At 41.9% G+C, this 28,000-nt stretch overlaps 2 protein-coding genes across 20 annotated transcripts in view; both read left to right on the top strand.

Annotated features, from left to right (window-relative positions):
- LOC120903503 (dual 3',5'-cyclic-AMP and -GMP phosphodiesterase 11-like) overlaps positions 1 to 2,602 on the top strand; it is a 101,119-nt gene extending 98,517 nt beyond the window's left edge. For 10 of the 12 annotated variants that reach the window (XM_040312978.1, XM_040312977.1, XM_040312973.1 and 7 more), the window contains 2 exons: positions 5 to 88; positions 167 to 2,602. In XM_040312978.1, coding sequence (XP_040168912.1) covers positions 5 to 88; positions 167 to 751 — 669 coding nt within the window. In that variant the 3' untranslated portion in view covers positions 752 to 2,602. The remainder of the gene's footprint in view (positions 1 to 4; positions 89 to 166) is intronic. The other 2 variants (XM_040312972.1, XM_040312982.1) reach the window with 2 other exon arrangements.
- Positions 2,603 to 3,757: 1,155 nt separating this feature from the next.
- LOC120899626 (probable G-protein coupled receptor CG31760) overlaps positions 3,758 to 28,000 on the top strand; it is a 74,655-nt gene continuing 50,412 nt past the window's right edge. For 2 of the 8 annotated variants that reach the window (XM_040305691.1, XM_040305684.1), the window contains exons 1-3: positions 3,761 to 3,985; positions 4,943 to 5,178; positions 18,698 to 19,551. The gene's annotated coding sequence lies outside the window, so the exon portion shown is untranslated. Of the gene's footprint in view, positions 3,986 to 4,703; positions 4,844 to 4,942; positions 5,179 to 18,697; positions 19,552 to 28,000 lie in introns of all 8 variants that reach the window. The other 6 variants (XM_040305688.1, XM_040305687.1, XM_040305692.1 and 3 more) reach the window with 6 other exon arrangements.

The raw sequence follows: 28,000 nt of genomic DNA, 5'->3' as shown, positions 1-28,000 counted from the left end.
ACAGGATATAATGAATCGAGAGAAGGAGGATCAATTGCCAATGATGCAGGTTGGCTTTATTGATTCGATCTGTATTCCTATTTATGAGGTACGCATCGGTTCGTCACACCGTTTCGCTACGGTGCTCTTTCAATTGATTGTCATCTCACTTTCCTCACTGCTGCAGGCTTTTGCAACCCTGTCCGACAAGCTGACGCCGCTGATCGATGGTGTGCGGGAGAACAAGCAGCACTGGATCGAGCTGGCCCAAAGCGCGAAGGAGGCGTACGCAAACAACAATAACACGAGCGAAAACAATAATAACAACAAGAGCCCCTGCACGGACCATGCGGAGGACGACGGCCACCAGCAGGATGGGGTGGTGGAGTGCGTCGGCAGCCCGCTCGGATCACCAGCAAGTAATGGAACTACCCCGCGTAAGCTTTCCCTTGAACCTGATTGTACTGATAGTGGTCACCACCACAGTATAGGTAGCCACGAGTCGGCCACCACTAACAGTTGTCGTAGCATAAAGGAGAAGATCGTCGGCCGGCTGGGGGCCGATCTCGCATCGTCGCCACCGTACGCGGACAAGCCCTCGTTCCTGGTGGTCGGCCAGAAGGGCAACGGATGGGTGAACGGGGACAAGGTGCGGCTCATACGGCTGTCATCGTCGGATGGTAAGACGAGCGAGCTGCTGCTGGACGATCAGCTGCCGCGGCATCCGGCGACGGTGGACGACCAGGACGCGCTCGACGCAGCGTTGGAGTGAAAGATGATGGTGGATGATGAGGACGCTGTAGTCGTCGACTCGCTCGCAATGCGCTACCGCAAGACCAAACAGGCTCTACTGTATGTGATTCGCCCTTCCGGTGCAAACGGAATGAACCCAGTTTTGTTTTTAATGTTTGAACCGCTGTACTCCTATCCTCCCTGTCATATCATTCTCTCCGCAAACTGTGCCTCTCATTACTTTTAAATCCCCGATCTTTTTATCTCCCCCACAAAATGACTTCTGTAAATGAATGTTAGCGTTATGTTTTACCGACCGGAACGTTCCGCACTGGGTTCCGCAAGGCGCGTAGGCGCTTATCTGTCCGTGTGCACCACGTACAAGCACGATGTCACACGCGGTGGTAATCGGTTCGGTTTCAAATCGTGTATTTATCCCCCGCAAGCGCACAATTGATTGTACTAATTCGCATTATGCGGCATTATGTTGTATTGTAAATATTGTTAGGTAATTGTTTGTTAATTGTTACACCTCGTACGATCCACGATCAGAACAGAACCAATCGCCACAGATCCTCCACAGCAATCCCGTTTTCTCTCCCCCCAGACAGCAAGAACATTCATACATCATACTACCTAATGCGTAATGCACCACTATTTGTAATGTTTCGATCAATTGTTCTAGTAAGAGAAAACCACGCAGCAACAATTGTTCGTAACCAATGTAGAGATCTATTTTTAAATAGTAGTAAAATATAAAAACCACTTTAAAAATTCTATGTAAAAGGAATAAGAACAGGAAGTAAGATAACAAACTAAAGGAAACAAACAAACAAAAAAAGAAGCAAACAAGGAACCATAACTTCAGCACTAGTCAGCAGAATAATAATTTTAGTGTTAACATTGGAATGCTCCGGGTGGTAAAGGGCGACGGTCCTTAGGCAAAGAGCTGTTGGAAAAGAAAAGGCACACACACTCACGCGCACGTGGGTGTTATGGGCAAACGACCCAAAACGACGTGAAACGTAACGCAGAAAACCAATGGCATTGCACCCAACGTTCGTTTGCTAGGGGAATGGCCCCAGTGTTAGGAGTATTACTCGTTCTATGGACCATTATTAATTATGTACTTGTATATGAGAACAAACAATCCTTTGTTATAGTTGTTCTGCTTATTCGAACGGTGACCGGACGTTGATATCCCTTTTGCACTTCCATTTTGGAAGCGATTGGAACACTAACGATTGGAAGAGGTAGTTTAGAACAATCTTCAGAAAAACAGGGGAATTGGTGTGTTTTTTCATTAACGATTCACTCGCACGCTCAATCAAATCCCCAACCCTTTATATTGTTAGTGAAGGTAGTAATTTATTGCAAACAACAAGAAAAAAAGTAAACAAATCCATAACAATCCCACAGTCGTAGCCGCGTGCCACGGGAATGGAATGGGAGACTTGTGAATCGTCCTTTAAACGTAATGTTGGTCGTGTAACGTTTCTTCAATGTGTCATCAATGAATGTGTGTATGTGTGTTTGTGTGTGTGTCGGTGGCCCTTATATGATTCGATGTCGTCTAGCGTGTTGTGGGCATGTATGTGCATGTATGTCTGTTAGGTTTTTTAAGGGGTTAATTTTTTGATAAAATCAAATCAGATTAAACAGCTGTTATTTCGTTCTATTGGAACATGTGTATTACACTAGCAAAAGATCGTGTCAAAAGATGTATTTCTTTCACTGCAATGGAAGGGAAACTAATTCTGTTACAATTAGTAACGCACATACGCACTGGCACACATACTGCAGCATTGAATCATGTCCGATAGTAGACAACAACCCATTATCCTAGCAGAAATGGCTTATAATAAAGTGTACTATTTTTCTGAATATTTGACACCACCGACTTGGATGTGGAACTGTGTGTTAAACATATCCGAACGTTTCTTCCTCTGTTTGGCGTAACGAAAACACACCGGTCATATCGGCCTATACAGGCTTTAGAGATTTATGTAGTACCACGCAGTCCGATAGTCAGTCTTTGCTTATACTCAATCATTAGGTTTTTGTTGTTTTTTTTTTCTCCTTAATTTTCCATTTTTATTATTAATTGCATTTTCTTACAGGGTTTTCCAGGGGTTCTCATAGTTATGGGACACTTCCTAAATTCTTTCCTATTGCAAGTGAACTTCGTATGTTGGAAATCCGACTCAATTGCACCCTTGGCCATGCTCCTTGCAAATTCCAATAGGATTTGTCCAACAAGGGTACTATAGAATCCAATTCCATGTGAGAAAGAGTAAATAGAGTTTCCCGCAGCTATGAGAACTCCTGGAAAATCGTGTATCAAATTTGAATGAAAATCGACCCTTTTCCCACGTGTGCACTGGCGCCATCTAAGGGAAAACCACTGTAACTAGCGCGAAAAAGCGCACGAAAGTTTTCAACATGCTCCACAGCACATACGATGCAAAGAGCAGGCCATGCGCAGGATCCAACACACACGCACACATACGTTTTCCTAGCATCAGGTTATTAACTTGTTGATCGAGCTCCCCGCGTGAGACTCCTCAAGTGTTGGGGAGTATAGCTGTCTGTCTGACTGTCCGTACATTTCCCCAGCGTGTGCGTGTTGTTTTGGCCTTTCAGAAACTCTCGCAGCGTCACACACATACTCAACTCAGGGAGAAAGTGTGACATCCGAGCGTCGATGTCGGTGTCACAACCCACGCATGGCGCGTGTCTTCGCTCTCTCCCATGGGGCACTCCGTTCGGAGCCTGCTGGCACACTGCATCCTTCAACACTGAATGGAGGAACTGCGGCTCAAAAAAAAAAGGAACCACGCATTTCCCGTTTACACTCTCGGGGTGCGCAACACGGGTTTGAGTTTGAGTTGGTAAGTGTTGTTGTTGTTGTTATCTTCTCACCCGAAAGCGTCATCTCCCCCTGGTGCAGCCGGATGTCCTTGTGTGCACGCTCATTCTCACGATATATATCGCTCGCTCGCTCTCCCTTCTCTTTTTAGGATGAAGCTCTCCTCAAATGTGTTATCTCCTACGCGTCGTCGTCGTCGGTGATAGGAAAGGCAAAATCCTTCGGTGCCCGACAGCCAACCGTTTGGCCTTCGCCGTCAGTCGAGTTTTGGTCGTTCCGGGCGTCGGAAAGGCGGACCATCACCGGTGCTCGTCTGCGCCTATTCCGGCAACATCCGGCCGTTGCTCAGCAAAAGGACCGCCACCACCACCATCCGCGGCGCACCAGCTGGTTGGTGGTATCGTAGTGAGTTTTTCCCTTCCGTTTAGTTGAACTCCTTTTCTTTCTTTCTTTTTTTGTGCCCTCGCTTTTCCCCCGGACGGTTGCTCCATTTCCTTCATAAACAATAGCAGTGACCCGAAGAACCCACCCGCAAGGCAGCGTTAAAAGGGCGTCCCTTTTGCACAGCGCAATCTTTTTATGCCTGCCTGCGCCCTGCAGGCTCCTACTGACCTCGTGATACAGTGTCTGTGTGTGTCTGTGTGTGTGTATGTGTATCTATCCTAACTTATCCCATTTCCTTACACACTTGCTCCCCACGGTATCACCTCGTTTCGAGGGCCGTTCTGCTCCACACACTCCCATTCGAACACTTTGCACCAGTGAAGGGAAAACTTTTCCTTAAATTTTGCGCTGCATCATCAGTTTTCATCCTTATTCCCCTCCCCCACCCACCACCGACCCCCACCCCTATTGGGTTTAGTTTTGGGGAGAAGGGGATGTGCATGTGGTTACGATTGTGTCTCTGTATCTCTGTGGTGCTGTGGACGATGTGTACGATATGGCCAAGGCCACCCCTCCTACGATATGTGTGTGTGTGTGTGTAAAAACACAATCGTGCCTAGATCGTCTTACCCAGTGGGCAGCGCGTTGTGTAACACCGAGCCTCCTAGCTATCCATTTCGATTGTTCCCCTTCCTCCCCGTTTGCTAAGATAATTCCCTGCTCTTCCTTACACGGCAAGGTGGGGTCCGATCGGCACCGCCGATGAAGTGAGTGTGTGGATGGTAGAAGGATAGTGCCCTAAAGTGTGATTGCGTGGACGTGTGCTTGGTTCTGTTCGTGCAGCCGTGCATGTGTGTATGGTGTTTGGGTGTGATCTAGGTACGTGTGCGCGTGTACGTAAATGTCCCTACTGTTGTGCAGAAGAAGAAGCAAAAAACACACGCTGCACGGATTTTCTACCCCTTAACCCCCAAAAAGCTCTCCCTCTTCTTCATCCACGAAAAGGTGATTAGGCAAAGGGAAAACTGGCCCCCCAGTGCCAGCGTGTGTGTGTGTGTGTAGACAGGTGATTGGGAGAGCTTACGAAAGAAGCAGCTGAAGCTGGCAGATTATCCACCGGGACGGAAGTGCTGCTGCAAGTGCTGCCAAAGCTGATGAAGTGCTTGAGCATTGAGCACTGTACGGGACGGCACGACGAACTCGAACTCGCCAAGGTAAGCATCTTTCGGGGGTGCGCTCGGTATGTTGGTGTGTGTTTGCAGTGCAGTAAGGGGTAAATTAATTTATGCCTCCAGTCGGTGGAAATTTGGAATCTCTCTGGCTAGGTAAGGGATTTTACGGTTATGATTTAATGAATAGTCGCATTTTGCTTGGAAGCGGGAACTGGGAGGAGCGATGAGGATGAGGATTGTATTCTATGCTAGATTTCCGCGAACAAACCCCATTAACCCGAAGTTCGCTGTGTTTTCGAAGAAACAATCAAACCTGTATAAATGTTTAATGCATTTCGTTAGGTTTATGTGCAGAAAGCAGTAACAATTGAGCATTGTAAAAAGGGGAGGGAAAAAAGGACGACGCATTTTTATTGAATTAAATTGGAATCCAATGGGGCTTTTTACCGTTTTCGTGGAAACTTTGCTGAATAGCGTTAGTTCGTAGAAGTGCTACATGCTTTTGAGGGTTCAACTATTCAACGCTTGGTTGTTTGAGGCACGTTGTGTGTTTGTCTAACCATTTCATTATCATAAGACAACGCTCCTACGAATATGAGGAAATGTCTTTTTTATCATTAGCAAATAAAGTTTATCGCAGTATCATTAGTTTATTACAGCACCTAATGCTGCGTCAAATGATTCTAAATATCATTATAGACAACAGATACAGTCTTGTTTGTGGGTGCACTATACCAGATAGTTAGATAGTCAAGATTCTAAGTGGTTTAAGTCATTATCAGTTATTCATACAAGAACCATATCTTAACAAACTTTAACACTTCCCAATGTCTCTAACCAGAGAGAATTGGATCGAAACTCAGAAACTTTCAGCATTTTGTTTCTTGATATAATTATCGATTGTTTATCTTGTTTTTGTTTTTGGCCAATGGATCTTGGTTTATGTATTTTTGGATGAGGTTGCAAAAGTGTACTTTCGAATCAGATTCTAAAATTGCGGGCTGTTTAATTTGTAAACTATACACAATTATAAATAATAATAATTGGAATTGTTTGTCCAAAACTTGTATGTTCCATAAATAACTTATTATCCTATTTCCATATACATTTGTGTGTAATATATTATTATTAAGCTAATCTGTTAAATTATAAACATAGAAATCTATTGTAAAGCTTCAATCCTTAGCCTACAATTACAATTACCTTCTTTCAAGATTTTACTAAAATGTGAGGAATGAAGTAATTTCTTGGTATCATGGGATATCTCCTCGTATCTTTTGCATAGTATGAAATATATAATTAGAGGCGAAAGAACTCCGTTGGAGCCAAAGCCTCTCAAAACTGTACTAACAACAACAACATCACATATTCAATGATAAAATGGATAATTTGCTTCGTTTTTCTCTAGGTTTATAACTAAAGATGGAAAATACCCAAATGATTAACAGAAATGTTGTTAGGGAACGTCATAGTTTTGCCGACGTAGGCTAAACTGACAACTTTTCGATGCGAACTTTATCGACGACTGATCGTCCAGGCGATCATGGAAGTTGATGTAAGATCTCTCTTACTGAAAGAGCTGGAGCAAAGAGGTCTTACCTTGGACAGGGGGGTCAACACTCCATGCTCATGGATAGATTAGTTGAAAGAGTAGAGTGCTATTCTGCCAATCCGAGCGAATCTGACCTGGCAAGATCAGTGGTTGTTTGATTTATCCAGAGACTCATTGGAGGATATTGGTTTCTTATATTTGATTGTGTTTTTCTTCTGATTCAAATCGATTGTTTACATCTAGTTAGTTTCGAATACCTTTTGTTGACAAGAACGTTTACACGTTTGGTGTGTTTGGTGGAAAAGTGGGTTTTTCGGTGTGTCCCTTAATACATAAGGTTTTTTTTTTCTAATAAAAAGTTGTTCTGGAACAAGGTTTTGCATAATAATATTCGATTGTAGGGGTCCTCAAACTTTTCAGTTCGCGATCCTCATTGTGCTTTGTAAATAACGTTGTTCAGGGCCATTTTGACGTTACCTTTTGCTAATGGGCATGAAAATTTATTTTTGACAAGAAAATAGTTGGTGAATATTTCAAAATTCAACATCTTGCTATTATTGAAGCTTAATTTACGTATTTAACTAGAAAACATTAAATTTTTGATGAACATAATATACTATTTACATTTTCCTTTATGAAATCATCGCGGGCTGTAGTTTGGGGACCCTGATCTAGTGCTTAAACTTAATTTAAAACATACCTCAATCAATGAATTGCGCTTCTGCGGTTCAATTCCAGGTTCAAATGTTTTCCAGCCAAGCAGGACTGTTACTTTGAAGGTAATCAATAACATTGCATCATGAATGTTGTGAGTTTTCCAATTTTTAGAATTAAATTCAGTATTCAGACAAAATAAAGGGGGACAACATCTCATGTTATCCGTTAATTTCCAACAATACAAAAGACAATCAAACCTTACTTCATTTTCCAACAGTAAGAAGCAACACACTGTGAATAATATAATAATGCGGAAAGAACAATGAATCCCGCAGTAAAGATTAATTTTGGGAAAATCTGAACCAATGGAGCATCACACTCACACTCCCCCAATCTGCACCCCATGTCAGTACAATAGATCACCTTACTTCAAAAATTTCCAACATTTCCAGTACACCCGCGTCACGCCCAGCTCTTCCCCGTCGCAAAACAAAAACAAAAAAATGTTTACATATGGAAGAAAAGCGACATTCTACAAATATTTTGCATCGAACCAAATCTGCGATGCTCTCTCTCTCTTTCGCTCGATGGAACTTGGGTCGTGGAACTTGGAACACAAACAAAATCACACTCTGACTCCCCCAAAAGTCCTCCCCACCCTCCTCTCCCATACTGGCGAAAAAGCAAAGAGTGATTAATGAACGTTTATTCTAAACAGCACACACTCTCCGTAAAAGCAACACTTGAAGAAAAATGCTCCCAAATGGGAAGAGAAAAGCGCTTCCCCTGTTTGGAATGGTTGGAATGGTGATTGTACGTATACAGCCGAGATATGGTACAGCAGCAGCAGTCTCCTGTCTTTCCCCTGTCACTTGCAAAACGATCCGCCCTCCTCCGCGTTCGCAAACGACTCCCTCAGGGAAGCCATTTTTGTTACAGCTTCTTCCCCGTTGTGCCTTGCATAACACACACACACACACACACACACACCCCTTTCCGCTCGTTTACCACTCAAGGACAATTGATGGCATGAACTTTTGGGATGAAAGGCGGTCGAAAAACAAGCCAAACAGCTTTCCAACAACCATGTGTGCTGAAAATCGACAACAACACAACAACAGTTGGATGATTTGTTTGTATATCTGTGTGCGTATATGTGTGCATGTGTGTGTGTGCACGATGATGGGGAGAGCATGTGTTTTATGTTTATGATTGATATTGCTCTTCATTTCAATCAGGATTCTGCAAACGAAGCAGCACAAAAACTTCAACACGCTCTCTTGTGGGTGCTTCTGTCAAGGCGAAAGTCAACCTTCATCATTAGCTCAATAGGTCTCGGTGTATAGGTAGGCCAAAGTGTGCTGCTGCTTGCCCGTGCTAATAAATGTGATTGCTTTCGATGGCTCTTTAAAACCCATCGAAAAATCAAACACACTGATGTTCTCCCATTAGTGTGCCTGGCTGTTGTTGTGCTACGGCTGCAAACGAATCTAAGAGCAATAAAACACTAATCACTCCCCAACCCTCCTCAACACCACCTCTAGCACCCGTGACTTGACCTCACGATGGACGCCTTTTGGGGCAGCCAGGTTTACTTTCTTTTTTCTTAGCTTCCATCCTGTATACACTTCTCGGTAGTCGGTGCGGGTAATTTTGGTTAGGCGAAATCATCGCCGGTTTGCCCCGGTATGCTCCAAAGTTCGCTAGGGCCCGTGTGGCAACGTTGGCTTGGCTTCCGACTAATTACTTTCTAACCCGCGGCACTCTTGGTATGTTAGACTTTCTGGTGATGCTGGTTTGTTTTTCTTTTCCTTTCCTTTTTTTTCCTTTGCCCTTTTTTGTGTGTGTGTCGTGAATTAACGGTTCTAGCAGCAATGCAACAGGCTTCCGATAACTTTTTTTGTTGGCTTAGGTAATTGAAAACAATTAACTTGTACTTGTAAGAAACGGTAGTTTCTTTTCGTTTTGTGGATTTGTTTATTTTTTGCGAATGTAAGAAATTTGTTAAAATGATTATTAACCACTGAAGGATTCATGATGTGAATCCAAAAATCTATCGACGGGGTGTAAATAAAAGCAATTAAACACAGCTGTGACATCGTTCACAAAACGAACATATTGAGGGGCACAGTAACAGCCCCATGTATACACGTGTGTTGCTTCTATGGCAACAGGTTGGGGCATGGCTCAACAAGCTTCCCGGGAGCTGATCGAGGAGCACACCATCGTCCCGTGACTGGCTATTTAATAGTTCTGGCCAGCCAGTCCAGCTAGACAATCGCAGTGCAGTGCGACATGTTTGGAGGGTTGCCAAGCTACACTTCGACTGCGCTTGAAAGCGTTGGCCGAGGAACTGAGGAACCGAAAGCCTATCTTGTATAGGAGTTTGTGCTTCCCAGGAAGCGAAGATAAGCTGACAGGCATTTGTTGCTTCTTCGCTCAGTAATTAACAACGTTCTAGGCGGTGTGACACGTTCACTTGCAGTCATGTTGTTTGATAGATAAAGTGAAAGCAATGGAGTATTGTGCTTGAAACTCTATTGAATGTGTCAAAATTTTGATGAAGTCTTAAAATCCCTCTTAAGACCTCAGAAGTCTTAAATCAAATCTTGCCCAATTTGGATATTTCCGTCCACTGGAAGCCATTTAAATACTATTTATATAACTGTTGTACTGTTTACTATTATTTTTTGGGTATAGTTCTTTTCTGTTTGATATATTCTTACACATTTTTCAATTCAACCACATCAGTATTCAAGGTTTGTGTCGATCATGATTTTTTATTCAATAATGATTTATCGAATCACTCTGCCTGCATACCAAACACACACCAAACCTCTTATCAATGTGGTGTTTACTGTCAAGTAAGTTCAGACAGGCAAAAAAAAAATCATGACCTAAAATAAACAATCCGCCTTAATTGCTTTTGCCATCCTACATATGGCTAGCATCCAAACCATTACGCACTATCTCTCTCTCTCTCTCTCTCTCTCTCTCTCTCTCTCTCTCTCTCTCTCTCTCTCTCTCTCTCTCTCCCTCGCTTAATTCCAAAATTTCCCAATCCCAAAACACAAAAAAGCACTTAGCTTACGGTCACATTGTGCGTAACGGTTTTGGCAGGCACCATCTTGCACGCTTGACAGCGAACAGCGGACGCCGCACCGGCTGTTGATTAAAACTGAATCAAATTGAAATAAATTAAAACGGTCGCGATTGGATGTCCCTACCGGGAAGGGCCACCGTACCCAGTTGCCCTTGAAAAGGTGCGTTTAATTGAAATTACTCCATTAATTACTCAAAAATGCTTCCTCTGGCAGGATACACAAACAGCACGTTGCGAGCGCTGAAGGGGCAACACCAGCCGGAGGGAGCGCAGGGGCGAGGAATCTGTCAGCCAGACAATGAGCAGTGTGTGAGCTTCCGCCACCGATGGCAGCTGGAAGGTTCCGTTGCTTGGGGCGTGTTTGCTACCGCTACATAATTAAACATGCACGCGAAAGCACCGCAGCGTATATGAAAGCAGTGATTTGTCATCGTACTTCCGGCGCAGTCCAGCCCGCTGAAATTGCAAACGATCGGATTCGCTTTTGTATTCCAACAATTGCGCTTCCAGTAAGGGCTTTTGTAAGATGAATCGTATAGATTAATCCGTTTTACATGAAAATTTATATCAACTTTTAGTTTTAGTCTGGGTTTCTCTTATGAAATTACATCGTATATGGGTTTTGAATCTAATGACAGTTGCTTAGATTTTATAGAACGTTTTTCAAATTCACATACTTTTTTGTGTAACATAAGCTATAGAGATATATATAATATAATAACAAATATATAAAATATAAATATCAAATATACAATATGAATAATACGGTCTAAAAATGTCAACAACTTTATTCTTTCAAACAAGATTTTATATTTTTTTCCAAAAAAATCATGCATGACACACAATAATTTTGCATTTCATTACAGTTTCTTCACTAACTAACTTCCTTTTATGTATTACACCATACAGGATGACAGTTGGGTACATACATTTAGGCGTGAAATGTCAGCCATGTTGATTTTGGCTATTTTTTTACGCTTTACAGCGTGAAATTGACTCTATATGTCTGGTTGCACGGTAGGAACATTGGAAATTAGTATTAGTGACAAGGAACAAGAAAACTAAATTAAAGGGTTTACCAGTTCAATAACCAATTGTCCACTGGTGAATAAGAATTATCTTTTTGTATAGATGCCGCTATCTACCACTCAAGGATGTTATAAGAGACCCGGTGATGGAATAACCCTCCTGGCAGCTAGTCATTGGAGAACCCGCGTGTTACTTTTCCCAAAATTTAATACGCAGTCATTAAAAGTATGTTTACTTTTAATTTAAGTTAAATTAAGCAATCATTATGAAATGATTTTTGTCGTCCGAATTTACCGTTTGATTCATTAAATATGTCAAAAACACATACAATTATTTTAAAAGGATTTCAAAATGTATGGGATTTGACATAGATGGATCAAGAACCCGCACGTCAAGAGGTGTTTTGTTAAAATGCTCCATATTCCACCACCTGGTCTCTTATAACATTCTTGCTACTACTTGATCACACGTCACATGGTATGACCTACTCTGTCCAATTTAAGAACACAATTATCATCTTCAATTGCACAACTGTCACAATTCGGTGTTTAAATGCGTTAAATCAGGAAGCAAGGAGTAGTGTACCAACAGAACAAAAAACAGTACCACGCTTATGAGGAGTTGTAATAAATAAATAAATAAATAAAATCAATAGTTAGTCAGAGTTCCAGCTCACATATGCTTAAGTTCCGTTCCTCACATCATCAATTGTTCTTAAAAACTGTGGGAAATAATGAATATTTAGGACAGATTAGAAGTGAGTATTAGGAAGAATCATTTAGAATTATCTAACTGTCAAACCGTAGGACTGACTATCCTGCTATGGGGGGGAATCAATTAATCACTGAAAGCCAAAGCCCACAAGTGGGTACAGGCAGGCCTTGACCGACATCGGTTGTTGAGCCAAAGAAGAAGAAGAAGAACTGTCAAACCGGACTTTCTTCCTCATTTTAGGTTTAGACCAAGTACCATAAATTACTACCGGTTGGTCCATTCTGTGTACTTTGACAAATTTTCATTTGACAGTTAGGGAGTCCAAAGTCGCATAGCAACTCATATCCTTAGCAACCCTAACTCCTTATCTGCCAATCTCCATAGAAATCTCAACCCATCATGGCTACCAAAATCTGAGCTAAGGACCCACATGTAGCCTATCTAGGCAGCTTGGTTTAGACATCAAATTGCGCTGGATAAGCCCACCTGTTATGTACACTCACTTTGAAAGGTGCTGTCTGTAACCGCGCGGCCACATAAGGTGAAATATACAGCGAAATGACCTATTTGACAGGCAAAATATCTGGATCATGATCCCGCATGATCCCGCATCAATTGACGTGCAATATAAACAAATAACGTGCACAAAATCGTAACTAAATCCAATAAAGAACTTCAATGTTAAGTATTTCATAAATTTTCAGTCAACAATTCATCAATTCTTTCATTTTGGGACTGTTCTGCTTAAGAAGATATCCTTTTAAAGTAAATTTCGAAAGCGGATGTTGTATCTCTCCCAACCCTTTAGCAGCAGCTGTCAGATATTTCACTTCTCAAATAGTTCATTTCGCTGTATATTTCACCTCATGTGGCTGCGCGGTAACGCAAGCGACTAGTGTTGGATCAAGTAGCTCTTTGAAGTGAGCGGAGTGAAACGCTTGCACTCATCTGAGTGAGCGCAGAACCCGAGATAGCTCCGCTGTGAGCAAAGAATGAAGGTACGATGTTTTTTCGCCTGTTTTCCGCAAGTATCGTGCTGTGCACACCCATTCAGTGGAGCGATAGAGCTTACTCCAAGTTGTGGCACTAGTTGTGGCATGGTATGACGTCATGGTAAGGAGAAAATCCTATAAGGCATCATCCAGGCCCTTTGACAACTTTCAAACAGTAGCATCAGTCTGCCACCCAACCTTTACCTTTCAATGAAAAATCTGAACACAATCTATCTCAAAATTACCCCCCCCCCCCCCCACAGCTCAAACGTAATACGTGCGTGGGTTGAAAATGAAAACAAAATGATCGCCAAAATTGGGGAGAAAAAAACAGCAAGCTTATCGTGATTGGTGCACCTTAAAATGGCCTCCTTCCGGCTACACGAAACAGAAAACACAGACAACCTCCCCCCCCCCCACACACACACACACATGAAAACGGGACGGAGCACGGAACAATACGAAACAAAAGGCTGGCAAAAGGCCAAGGCTAAATGTAACCGATAGCGCGACGACAGTGGCCGCAGCCGTCGTCGGGCGGGCATACTGCGGCACTAGCAGCAAAGCCTTTGTGAATGAAGAAAAAGTGAATTCGAACTTTCGGCCACCCCCGGGCTCTGGATGGGTGCGCCTTTTGTGTGCCACCACTGTGGCATTGGCAGGCGGTGAGTGGGGTGAAACGGAGCCGAAGGGCAGATTTGTTCACCGAGTTTTCGATTACCTTCCGTGGTGCGAGAAATTTAACAAATTTGTCGAAACGAAACTTTGGCCCAACCGGATGCAGTGGTGTGTGCGGAAACATGGCGAATGGGCCACGGCCGGATGCAAGCAGCTGCGCGAAAGAATTCATGGCTGAAAAGAAAGAGGGAAGAAAGAGAGGGGCGATAACGGAACTCGTGGTGGGCAGCCTACCCTACCGCCCACCGGATGACGACAACCGTCTCAACCGTCATCGATGACAACAAAGGATCGGAGCGCGCTCGCGCCCGCGCACTTATGTAACGCTCTCCTCCTTGCGTTGACTTATGCTGTTCGACGTATTTCGTTTCACTGGAGAAAGGCGCTCCTAAACAACACCGCGGGGCATTCCACGGTTGATTGAAACATTTTTCCACTTGACGGTTTCACTATGTTTTTGTATCCTCTGAGCAATGAACGTGCACTAACCCTTATGCGGAGGGAGAGGGATGGAAAGGGATAAAAGGGAAAAGGGGGGGGGGGAGGAAAAGCTATTAAAAAGCAAGAATGAACGGAACGGAAGGGAGCACACGTTGAGCGTGAAAACCACCTACCCATTACTTGGAACGCTCCGACGGGACGTCAACCGAGCAGTTTGTGGGGACATTTTCCCTTCTGCTGCCTGAAGTTTCCTATTTCCTGCCACTGTAGCTGTAAGTGTGTGTATGTGTGTGTGTGAAAGCTATTGTCTCAATTTACTTGACGGTAATGGGAAGCGAAGAAAAAGAAAAAGTGTACGAAGGCTACAATCCAATCCGTTGTCGCTGCCGGAATGCCGATACCGATCTTGATAGGTTTTTTTTTGTTCGTTTCTCTTGGACACGACGGGAAATTGGGACGGAAAAGGCAAGTGGAAGTGGAATCCTAAATCCAGCATCTTTCACCCAGACCAGACCGGACCGGGTTTCTTTCGTACGCCAGAGTGTGTCTATGTGTGTGAGTGTGTGTCTTTTTTCCACGTCAGTTCGATTCCCGCCACGCCAAACTGGGTAAACACACTTGCTTAGTTTCACTTTAACAAGTGTCATCATCTTGGTGGTTCGCGATCCACTCGGCCTTCTCTCTCTCTCTCTCTCTCTCTTTCTCTGCCTTTTCCCCTTTTGCTCCCCCCATGCTCTTTCTCCTGGCGGCAGGATTTGCGATGTCACCAAAAGAACGAGACGAACGAAGCAAAGAGGTGGTGCGGTGAACCCTTTTCATGCTTGTTAACTCAATGGCTGCAGTTTTTCCTCCTCTTTTGGTTCCTTCTCTCCCCCGAACGCGGGCCGGCTACTTTGTCCCGCTTTTTGATTGGGGAATGAAATTAATCGGATGATGGCAGAGACAGCCTTTCGGTGTGCCGTACCCGGGCAGCATTGAGCGCTGCTAGTTGCATCCGACGCTTACGCCAATCGATGCCTTTGGCCTACTTTCACACCATTCGCGCCCCGTTAACGATGGTGGCTGGGCGCTACTGTCCTTCACTACCAGCGCTGCGCCCAGGATTTATCCGCTAATCATCCGTTTGTGCAATCAGTTCGGCCTGCTAGCAGCCGATTAGCAGTAGGCACTGCCGGATGTCACCGTACGGCACGGGAATGTGTGTTTTATCGCAAAATTCCACGCCTAATCAACTGATCATCTGATGTGCATGGTGAGGCATGGCTGCTGCTCCTTCCTCTCGGAACGGCTTGATTTCGAGAGGGCTGAAAGCATCCGGGCCCGTGAGAGTGGAGAGAGAGAGAGAGCATGCTCATTAGGCACGCGACTGTTGGTGGCAGCGGATTGGACTCTGCATCCTGCACGAAAGCGAACATTATGGTCACACATTTTCCTTCCGCTCCCTCTCCGGTGCAGAAGCGTCTTTGGGGTGGGCTAATTGGGAGAAGGAAAGTTTTTGGCGAGTGGGAGTTGAAGGATAATATTAGCTTCACGAACCAAGTGTTACTATATTTTGTCTGCTTTTGTGATGAGAATTTATCAGCATCTTTATTATTGTTGCATGGATTTTTAGGGAAAATACGCGCTTAATCATTTATTTATATATTTATTTATTTATTTGCTTGTTTGTTTGTTGATTTATAAATTTATTTATTTATTTATTTATTTATTTATCTATTTATTTATTTTTTTTATTTATTTATTTTTATTTATTTATTTTTATTTATTTATTTATTCATTTATCTATTTAATTATTTAATTATTTAATTATTTATTCATTCATTTACTTATTTGTTTGTTTGTTTGTTTATTTAGTTACTGATTTGTTTATTTGTTTATTTGTTTATTTGTTTATTTGTTTATTTGTTTATTTGTTTATTTGTTTATTTGTTTATTTGTTTATTTGTTTATTTGTTTATTTGTTTATTTGTTTATTTGTTTATTTGTTTATTTGTTTATTTGTTTATTTGTTTATTTGTTTATTTATTTATTTATTATCTGGCAATAATTTTTTGGTCTTTAGGGATTTACAAATGTGTTCATGTAATTAGGAAACCATATAGGATAAGGAATCACGAAGACGGGAGCGAAATTGGTAAACTGTGACGTTATAATCGAATAGGTAATACGAGGCGTTAAAGTTTATTACCAAAACAAGAATTACAGAGGATATTCGAGTATATTCTGTCAAAATTTAATAATCTATAGCTACTCCAAATGATCCTGTCATTATTCTACATCATCCAATCATTGCTCAATAGCGTTCGTTTGTCAACCTCATCAAAACAGTTTCTTTAACAGCTCTATACCACACTGAAGCGGAAGTGAATATTTTCAAAACTAAAGCTGGAGATTCCGTTGAACAATTTGTCACTGACGCTATTTTTCATCGCGGCTTCAATCATTCATGTCAAACCCACCTTTTTTTTTGTGGTTGCTCTAATTGAATATTCTACTTGCCACGAACCATTCATGATTAATGACTTTCGATGAATCGATACTACCTACACCCATATAGACACTCACAAGCACACACTCTAAACGCTCTTCTTTGAAGCATAAAATTTATGGCAAGGATAATTTCTACGAATTAAAAATTGATTCCACATCAACACTATTAAAATACATTTGAACAGCACCGATAGACGCAGAAAAAGTGCGTCGGCAGGTGCGTGTGCATTGCAGCAATGCCGAGCGAAAAGCTCACATTCATACCTACGCAATCAATGAAAAACCGGGTCTGTTTTTCTTTCTTCCATGGCTGGAAAATGTGTCCTTTCAAACTCAATCGCGTCCTACGCGCCACGAATGAATGAAACGCCATTAAGTGGAACTCATTAAAACACTATCACCATCGATCTTCTTTCTTCGTACATGCGGGGAAGGAGTGCAGGTGGTGGTTTTTGCAGCAGTGGAGCGAACATTTCCAAACGTGCTCGACCGCTCAATGCTCCTTTCATTAACCTAATTAATCTCTGCTGCTCTTCCACGCAATTTATTACCGGCGCGGATCAGGTGTATGTGTGCCGCAATGGTGCGAAGGGTGGTGGAAGGGGTTGGTAGCCCAATTTTCACGCGGCCAGCGGAAAGGTAAAGCCCATCGCGCAACGCCAAACCATAATTCGACCGGCACATCGAATTCACCAAATGGACCATTTTGATTGCACGCTATTTGTACCCGTTGAATGGGGAGAAAAGGCAAGAGTCGGGAATTTGGTGGGTTTGATGGGACAAGGCGCGACTTTCAAATTTCCTACCCTTGAACTGGAAGTGAACTTTACTCCATCAAGATCAGTTCCACCGAAGTGGTGTTTCGAAGAAATCGAACCTTTTCATCTCAAGATATACGCGATATTAAAACGCGTTGGCGCTTAAAATACAAGCATTGACCCCATTGGTGGGCGTCGTGTTGGACTTTTTCCCGACGGCCCCGGTTTTTTTTTATCTTTATTGCTGACTCCACGAAATTGCTTTGAATGCGTCATGCTTTCAAAAGAAGCGAGGATTTATTAATAGTTTCTTATTAATAAGCTTCATCGAGGAGCCAGCCAACCGTTCGAGGTTCCTTCTTTTAGGGTGTGTCGAGACGACGGATCGGGTGTTTCCCGGTTTGTTTACCTTTATCAATTATCGTTTTTCGCTTTGTGAACTAGTTTTATTTAATGATACATTATGTGATTTTTTCCTAATTTTTACCTCATTTTTTGCGACAAAGTGAAATGTATATTTTTGCATCGGTTTGATTGGTTTCAATTCGCTGTAATTTTTTTCATTTTGTGCGTATTTTTTCGTTTTTGTTTTTGATTTTCTTGTTTGCATTTAACCATTTGTTTACATCTCATTTTGTAACCTTTTCTCCTTCGTTTATTTTTACCTTTTTGTTTATCTTTTTTCATGTTTATTACATCTTTCTTTCCTATTTCTTTTTATCCATTAATTTCACAAACCTTTGGAGGTAAGGTAAAGGCACAGCCAATCGATGATACAGACGATTAATTATTGTGATTTTTATAAATGATACAGCGTTTTCCAGGGGTTCCCGTTTTTGGACAGGCTCTTTGGAAAATTCCTATTGGATTTGTCCAACAAGGGTACTATAGAGTCCAATTCCCATTACATTAAGTTCATTTCCTGTAGGAAAGAGTCATGAAAGAATCCCACAAGTATGAGAACCCCTGGGAAACTCTGTAAAGTGGCCACTTAACATGGTTTTCTCTAGGGTTATGTATTAAAACAATGAAACATTGCTATTAAAAGCGCAAACATGATTTTTTAAATGTAAATATACGCAAAATTCTCATTTTAAAAGATAAGTAAAATTAACTTTTATTTGCGATTCCATCCTTATCTTTCCAGAACACTAGCAAAGCACAGTTTCATCGGCCGTGAATAAACAACGGCGAAAAACTGCTACAATAATGTTCAAGTAACATGGTGTGAAAAACAAAACCCCCAAAACGCTTACAACCTACCAAAGCCCACCGAAAACAGTGCAACAACAAGGCCAGTGTTTGCCAGCTTGCCGAACGTCTTGCCACAGAGCGTTAACCTCATCCACACCTCTACGGCCCACATTATCTGCGGCACCCATCACCGTTTAAGCTTCAGCACTTAGTGTATGCGTCCGTATATCTGTGTGTGCATGTGTGCATGCGAGTTTATTTAATAATCATCAGCGTAGTAAAAGTGTGAATGTTCTGTAGTATCGACGTGTAGCACACACTCACACGTGGTGTGGTTTTTCTCGCTTCCGGTACGCCTAGGATAAAGTGAAATGCATATTTACCATCCGGTAACGTCTTGTGTAATGCGCGGTGTAATTGAGCAAACAATTAAATTGTACCACCGCCGCCAGAGAGTGACAGTGAGCCGTAGAAACTTAACTCAGCCGTGAAAAGAAAATCCCACCTTAGCAGCAGCACCAGCAACAACAAAAACGAAGCAAAGGGTGGTGTGCAATCAAGGCGAGTGAGGTTGCGGTTGTTACCTGTAGAAACCCGATCCTTTCGCTGCAGGATTCGGAACGAATGTGGGGTAGCTGTCTCGACGCACGATCGGAAGAGGAGCCGGTGAAGAGAGAAGAATAAATCTTAAACCTTGATTTAAGAGCCATCGTTTCCTGCTTTCCTCCTTGCTGTCGAAACGGGACGGGAAGGCATGCTCACGGCCGGATCTTCCCATCAGCTACTAGACATCCCGTGGACATGAGTGTAAGTATTACGCTTTTCGGTTACTTACTAACGCTACACGCGTTCAACACTGCACACTTCCACACCACTGTAAGTGTGTATGTGCGTTTCCCTCTCAGTACAGCTTCATTTTACGGTCGGTTAAACGTGTGCGCTTTTCTTCGAATGAAATTGTGTTGCAAAATTATTCATTGAGGTGTGGTGCTTTTTACGTTCTCTCTCTCTTTTTTTGCTTTTGGCTTACCTTTGGCCCAAAATTGCTTTTACCAAACGAAGAGGCAAATTAATTGGGTTCACCATCTCGCACCCACGCTACCAACTCGAATAAATGATGAAAAGTTAAAGCAGTATATCAAAAAAAAAAAGTTTCCCAACTTGCTCGCGCTGTTTTTTTTTGTTTTGTTTTTGCTGCGCGATGTCGCCACAACAGAAACACGCCATTGTCGTACGCAGCCACTGCCGTTGTCGGTTACGTACGCAGCCATGCTGTTTTCGTACGACGCTTTGATCATATTTCCGCAAGCCCCCACCCGTAGATGGCGGCAAAAGGCGCAAGCAAGTGTGTGTTGAGTTTTAGAGAAGGAATGGTGGCTAAGCGATGGAGTGCGAGGGGGAAGCTGAAAATGTTTTCAAATAAATTATACCCAACGTTTTGGCTCCACGGTTATTTTTTTTTTTTTTTGAAGATGCTTTGGTCGTGAAACTCAACTGGCGGTGGCGTGGAGTTCTTTTTTTTCTCTTGCTTATGCTACCATCATCAGTTCAGCGGCTCAAATCAGCGCCTGCCCGTGCTAACTGAGTCTTGTGAAGTGGAAAAATGTGTCACATTTGGTGCACTGCTACCGGAATTGTGTGTGTGTGTGTGTGTGTGTGTGTGTGTGTGTGTGTGTGTCGTAAAAATTTAGTCCCTGTCTTAGCACACATACACACACACACTCACTCAAAAGCAAAAGGGCGGTAAAGGTATACTTCTCGGAATCGTTCGCCATAACTGCTCGGAACGAGGCGAGGCACACTGCCGTGCGACTTCTTTCCCATGACGTTTAATTTCCTTTCAAGTGTGCAAAATTTTACGACCACCACTAACGCAAGGAAACGCGCACCACTGTTGTGCAAAGAAGGCACAAGGAGTCTTTTTATGACTGTTTTGATCGTTTGCAGTGTGTGCATTATTGGGTTGGAATCTTTTCAAGGAGCTTTACTGGCATTTGTTTCACCTTTTCAAACTGTTGACGTTGGTCGTAGGTTTTTTTAAGTGAAAAGTAATGTTTATTTCTTTCTTTGTGAAAGTTTTACTTTTAAAATAAGCTTTCTTCTAGTACTTGTTGGTGTTTTTACGATCCTTTTTGTCTTACACGACTGTTGATCGTTAAGAATAAGATTTCATTCTATAACCTCAAATTGTATGTAAAACACAAAAATCGCCTTTGATTTGTGAAATACTCTCAACAATTTTCATTTTTCATTTTTTATTTTAAAAATGTGTGCTTACAATTTTGCATGATTTTATTAGAATTTTTCAAGCCTGAAAACATACCACTTTGTGTCCACAGATCACAGATTATCGATTTTTCTAATTCTATATCGATTATTTTCTGAAGTTATCATTCTAAAATAATATAAAATATTCGAACACAATTATAAATATGTATAAATCATTATAACTGATTTAAACCACAACCACAAAAATACTGATTGGATTATTTGGACAAAATTCAATCAGGCAGAGCAATCTGTGCATACAACAACAAAAATACAACTGGAATTGGACGTATATCGCAAATTTCAACCAATTACGCTGCAAAATGTATCTTTTCTAACTTACAAAAGCAAACATAGCTTAGTAAATTCTTTTTAAAATTATTTAAAAACATCATAGCTTCAGGCATTCGACAAGGAAGCTGGTCATGATAAAAAGGTTTGCTATATCTATTTAAACTATCCAAATAAAACAATTTAAGAAATAACATGTAATGTTTATATCATGTATTTTAAAAATTGGTTAGCTAGAGGGCTTTAAAACTGAAGCTTTTTTAATATATCATTATTAAATTTGATTGATTTTTTTTTCTAACAAAATGACAATTTTTTGTAACATTTAATTCTAACATCGATACGATAAGGCATAAATGAAATATTTAACCGGTGTTATGAGCAGTGGTCTCCAATCCATGATCCGTGGCGTTAACAGGAGTTATCCGCGAAAAATACTTATTACAATACGTTTCGTGCAAAATTTGCTTCGCACAATCAAGATTATATTTTTAAAAAAATAAACAACAAATGTGTAAGTAAAACAAATCGCAAACAAAGTACGAAAATATGAATGTGCATCAATTTCAATGATGGCATTGATTCAAAAGCCGAGCATTATTCAAAAAATCCAATTTTGTAACACATGATTTATGCGCTTCAAAAATCGTTGCAGAGGTACAACATCTACATACTTAAACACACATATCAAAACTCAAAAAATCCCTGAGGCACAAAATCACTTTCCCATACACAGAGTAAACACATAGGAACACTGTTGCGTTATACAGTACGTATGAAGTACGTGTCCAATCCGTAGAAACGTGTACGCAAAGATTGCATGCTGGCATACTGCCAGCATAGCCTAGAAGGCTATGAATATTAAATAGACCAAAAAAATAGGTAAAAGAACATGGAGATGACCTTTAGAATTTAACCAATTGACTGTGCAACAAACAAAAAAAAACAACACAGCATCTTTAATGTCAAAGCTCACCGGCGCACATGAAGCAACACAGTAAAGAAGCACCAAGACGCTGGGGACCATACCGGCTGCCGCAAGTAGTTAGTGGCGCCAAGACACAAACAGAACAATCGACAAAACTTTTTCCCCATCGTTACACACAGAAGCTTTGGGATTGGTGGTGGGTCAGCCATTTTTTGTTGTTGCTCTTATTGTGATTGTTGAATGGGGGGTGCGGGGGGAGGTTGGTTCTTAATACCCACGGTCATCTAGGGAGCATTAATTTGTGAGCACTGTTGCGCCCTAAATCGGATTTGCCTCCGTGCCTTCCGATTCGGAATTAACATTCTGCGGTCAGCTGCGGAGCGGGCAAGGGGGAACGATGCGTACACGACGACCGTGGAATGCATAATTTATGCCGAAAATTTGCTTTTGCGCTGATGCGTTTTGTAAATAATGTACCAGCAACGCACCAAACCAGTGCTGAGTGAGTCGGTGTGTGTGCAGGGGTTTGTGTTGGTGTGGAAAAGCCAAAATAAACCATACCGCGCTTATAAAGTGCTTTTCGCTGTAACATAGAAGCAAGGGACAATGGTTTACTGTTCTATTTCCTACTTTTTTGTTGCTGTTTTCTGGCTGTTGGTTCGCTCTTTGCGCCTCCACCATAAACATAAATCAAACGCTTCTGCGTGCTTCTGCGTAGCCTAGAGCTTTACATTTTGAGTAGTATTTTAACACGGCTACGTTTTCGCTAGTGAATACGCTATCGAAAGCGCAGCTCGAACGTATTTCGATGTAATGGTCGATACTGATCGGCGCATATTCCTATCATTAAATTAATAAATAGTAATTGAATTCAATCTCCCGCTGCCCGTCGAATTTCACTGTAATTTTATTCATTCTGAAAAGCTTTTCAGCTTCCGTGTACACCGAACAGTGTACCTGCCCTTCGGAGCTCCGTTCGCTTCCCTGTGCCACCGGAAGGACACAAACGCAAATCAAACAATAAAAACCGGTCGGTGCTTCCGGTCGGCGGGGAGGCAAGGCGCATTGGGCCGCCGTATCGCCGCGGGCGCACCGGCCCGCCCCATTTTGCAAATGGGCTTCGAGCCAGCCCACCAATCTCCTGCCGACAGTGGTGTGTCCCATGTAAACAAAATTATCGGGATTACAATTTCGGAACAAAAATGCAAAAACCCTCGCATTGGGAAGCAGTGGTGCAGATGTCGGAGAGCACTGGCGGAAATGTTAGTATCTTGTTCCGTTGAATTTTACATGGAATTGGTGTTGCAAAGGAAGCAAAAAATCAAGGGCCCCGAAATTCCGAAAAGGACAGCCCAAAAACCCACTGACAACGATTTACTCCCAAGGACAGAGGGTAGGCTTTTTTCTGCTCTTCGCCTCTGTTTTCTCTCTACCATTTAACAACGAACCGTTTCCATGACAATGGGGAGGAAAAAACGGTTTTCGATGTACTGGCGGTGGCGTTTTGTTTGTATTCATCAGGTGTTGAGCGGGCGCGTTCACGGCGATCACGTTGTGCCCGCGAATCGAGCTCCATTTTGTTGCTGTCATACGTATCGCAGCGTGTTTTTGTGAGGTTTTTGAGCCGCCTCCTGTCATCTGTTCGATGATTAATTTTCGGTTGAATTTTAGGATGCAGTGAGGTGTGGAATATTTTCGGTACATGATTCGCACGAAATAAAAGCGACATTTCCCCGAAAACAAAACATGCTTCGTTTTGGCAAAATTGTGAAATTCTATTATAATACAAATTCCATTGCCTCCATTGTACTTTGGCAGAGGCATGTTTCAGAGATAATTATTCTGAAAATACTAAGCATTTAGGCTATGATTTAATAACTAGTGGGAGCTGAGTTCTCAACTTACCACCAATATGCCAGTCCATTAGCAAAAACAGGCTTTATAAAAATGCCTAAAATGCTGCAATTCGCATTGTTAGAAACTGGCGCTCTAACCAAAAAAGAGAGAACAAAGTGAATTTGTTAGGTAAGCACTGAGGGTGCACCAAAAAATTATTTTTTTTCTTTATTCTCTGTTATCTTCGCTCTTGGGTGTTTTTATCGCAATTGATCGTTTCCGCGGTTTTTCTGCCCTTTTAACTGCTTGCGCACACACAAAACATCGCCTTAGCTGACAGTTTGTTGGAAGTTTCCAACACGCATTACAAAACGTAACTATTAAGCTCATGCCTGACTCGTTTGACTCGTTTTGACGATATAATTTGAAATCAAGATCGACTGTTTCGCTATGTGTTATTTTTTTGATAAAAGAGTCTATAAATTGATGAAAATTTGACAAAATCTTACATTTTTCTTCCGTCAGCTTTTTTGCCTAATATTTTATTGAACAATTGTTTAATTCCTTTAGTAATATTGTCTCATCTCCAAGCAATACAACTCACTCATAAGTAATATAATATCCACTAAAGCTCAGAACTATAAATGGAATGATCATACAATTTGCATAAAAATTTACCTAAGATTGCGCTGTAAGATATTCTCATAGATTTTTATCTCTGGTATCAGTCATGTAGGCAATGTCACGACTGTGGCATCTAGAATCTGGCTCTGCCTTGGTACATAAGCATGGGGGACAACATTATTTGGCTTGAACGGACAAGTAATTTTACAAATGACTGTAAACGGGATTGCAAAGCATAATGAGATGGTTCTTAACTGATATGCATCTGATGAGTTATGTTAGAGATAAATATCTTAATGCATAATGATAATTTGACGTTGGTAAGAACAATGGTTTGTTCTGCATCTAGCGTCACTTAGGACTCATTGTGTCATTTTTAACAAAACAAAAATTTTATTGTAATTTATTACTAATAGTCAGTTATAATTCTAAGCAATGGAATAAACATCCCTGAAGCTCATCAACATGGAACCAAATGGTTTTTTTTTCCTTGCAAAAAAATGACACCCATGGTAAAATTATTAATGGATCATTCCGCCTTCGGCTTGATGGCCAAAGATACCACACCACATTCAAAGACCCGAGCTTTATTCAAATTTGTTGTCTTTTGTTATATTTTTCGTATGTACAATCTTTCTTGCCTCGAATTCCACGAAGTCAAGCCAAAGTTATGAATCTAATGGGTGTTATATTACACAATGTAGGTTTAACAATGCATAAGCATTTGCATTACATATTTTCGATCTGTAAACTGACACATGATAGCGAATGTTTTGTTCCTTCTTCGGGGAAGCTCTAGAGCTAACGAGAGTTTTTTTTTTATTAGACCACCTAGACAGCTGCTCCAGGCTCCATCACCGTCCCATGTAAGGCTTCAGATCAATGAATACAAATACAACTTAAACCCATGCTATGCTGCGCAAATGGAACAAGCAAAAAAGAATATAAACAATTACCCATGGCTGCAATGATATTACACACCATGTGGGTAGATAATCGTATGAAATGTAAACGATACAACACACCCCGTTGTTATCCCTTTTAAAGCCATCCCGGTGCGTGTGAAACACCTGGTACAGGTAGCTCTTTCAATTTCAAAACCTAGTATCGCCGCACCAGCAAAAGGGTTCTTAACTTCGTAAGGTTGCCTCGCGCAACACAGCAGCAGTGCCGAGAACCCAATAACCCTTACCCAATGATAACATTATCAACTGAAGCCCAACCGAAGAAGCTACATTGATTTTACAATAAGCTCTCTGCGCCAGACGGTGATGGAATTTATACATTGATTCTTTTCTTTTTTTGGTTGGTGTAATACCGATACCGAGCGTGGGTGCTGGGTGGTGTCTAGATTTTGGTATCACCTAACCGTCTGCTCCAATGTGAATTCATAGTTATTTGGAAGGGCGACGAGCCGGTTACCAGGTTAACAATAATCCCAGCTTTTCCACGCGAGTCCCATACTGGGAAGGAGGCGGGATGCTGCCCAAAGTGAAAGCTGTCGGTAGTTTTCCATGGGAAGCCTTTCGAGCATAAATCAAGCAACCGGTGTTAGGTTGCACGTACGTTGTATTAGCAAGAGAAGGGAGAAATGGTGAAGGACAAACGGAGAAAAAAAAATGCATAATAAATAGTCTGTTCATGCGGAAGAGACGAAATTTAGATAAGCAGAAGAGAAAAATGATTTTTTCCTCTCCACCATTTTGACTATTTCACCTGCACAATGGGTGCGAACCCAACACGAAACCAGATCATTTGCATCACAGTACTATTCCATGGTCGGCCAGCTTTTTGTCATATAGAAAGCAACGGAAGCAACCAACAACAACAACAAAAAATAAAAGCTCAGCATGCGCACCTTCACCGGAAAGCGCTTCGCAATAAAAATTGCACGGTTTTTTGGCAGCACCGGAATCACACATACACACACACACACAGACACACATTGAATATTACACGTCGCATGAATATATTGAACGTTTCTGTTCTTTTCAGTTTTCTTCTTATGCCTTCCCTCACTCGTTTTGGTTTGTCGATTTTCCGCAACGCCGCATACGCAAAAGTTGTTGGATCGTCCCTGCGGCCCGGCTGCTCGCGGCGGGGGTAAGCTTTGGCTTTTCCTTTTCACCTCCTAGGGTGTGTGTGTGTGTGGAGCTTTGGGATATACTGGAGCGAAATTGAATAAAAAGATTTATGCTTTTCACACACCGAGGGCCAAATTTTTGATACGATGGGACGCGCGCCACCTAGGCAACGCTGGAGAGCATTGGCCCGGTTGGATCAATTCGAGTGTGTGTGGTAGGGCAAACATTGTGAACCAGCATCTCAGCGACAGCGCTCGCACAATATTCAATCTGGCAATCCGAAACGCTGCCAATTGTACAATCCCCGTCGTTAAAATTCGTTTCCATCCGCACGGAAACGAACCGCTGGCAATGGTGCACACCTTTAGGGCCCAAAACCACTTCCACCGTCCGGGCTTAAGCGTCAAGAGGTCGTTAAAGTTTAACAGCGCGCATTGGTGCGTGGCTCTCAATTTGCTTCAAAATTAGCTCGTCCTCCATGCTGCTCGCTTTGCACACTCTGGATGGGAGATGAGGTCGTGAGAGGATTACGTGCTTTGCAGCGGGTGTAGAGAGGTATTACCAATGGTCAAGGCATATGTTGGTCGATAGTGGCTTTTTCCGGTAAATCCCTGGAGAATTTTGAAGGTTGGATTTTGTTATATTTGCTAACGAAGCGTATAAGATAACAAGCTGGTGATAACGATGCTTGGAACGATATGCTTGTAGTTTTGCTTCGAAGGCTCATGCATCCTACCAAAACCTCCCCTTTTTGCTGGCTGCTTGTGCTGGTTCTAATAACATTGTAAGCTATGCCCTTATCTCTGTTTCTAGACTGAATTACTATATGTATTCTATCTACCTGTTAATCTTTGTTCATGCTCTGTCCCAATATTTACCATCGTTATGATCATGGTTCTTGTTGTGCCTTTGGAGTAAGTCGTTGTTCTTGTTCAAGTCTAGTCTACCTGGCACAAGATCCACTGGATCTCTTCTCTTAACAGAACAAAAGCTGTAGTCAACATAAAGAGATTTTATGTAGAAAATTATCGAAAATTTTCAGTGCCGAAGTTTGAGTTTAGTTGTGAACATGGTCCAAGTTGCAGATTAAAGTCTCTGTGGTGGACTGGATCATTGCTTATGTTCGAGCAGCTTAATATTGCACGTCCTGCTGCTCCTTTTTTTCTTATTCTAAATGTATCTGATCTCTTTGTATTCTTCAACAAGACATAAATGCCTCAACAAT

This window comes from Anopheles arabiensis, chromosome 3 (genome assembly GCF_016920715.1).
Source record: "Anopheles arabiensis isolate DONGOLA chromosome 3, AaraD3, whole genome shotgun sequence".
NCBI lineage: Eukaryota > Metazoa > Arthropoda > Insecta > Diptera > Culicidae > Anopheles > Anopheles arabiensis.
The sequence above is the reverse complement of the archived record's forward strand: the minus strand, read 5'-3'. Positions and strand labels throughout refer to the sequence as shown.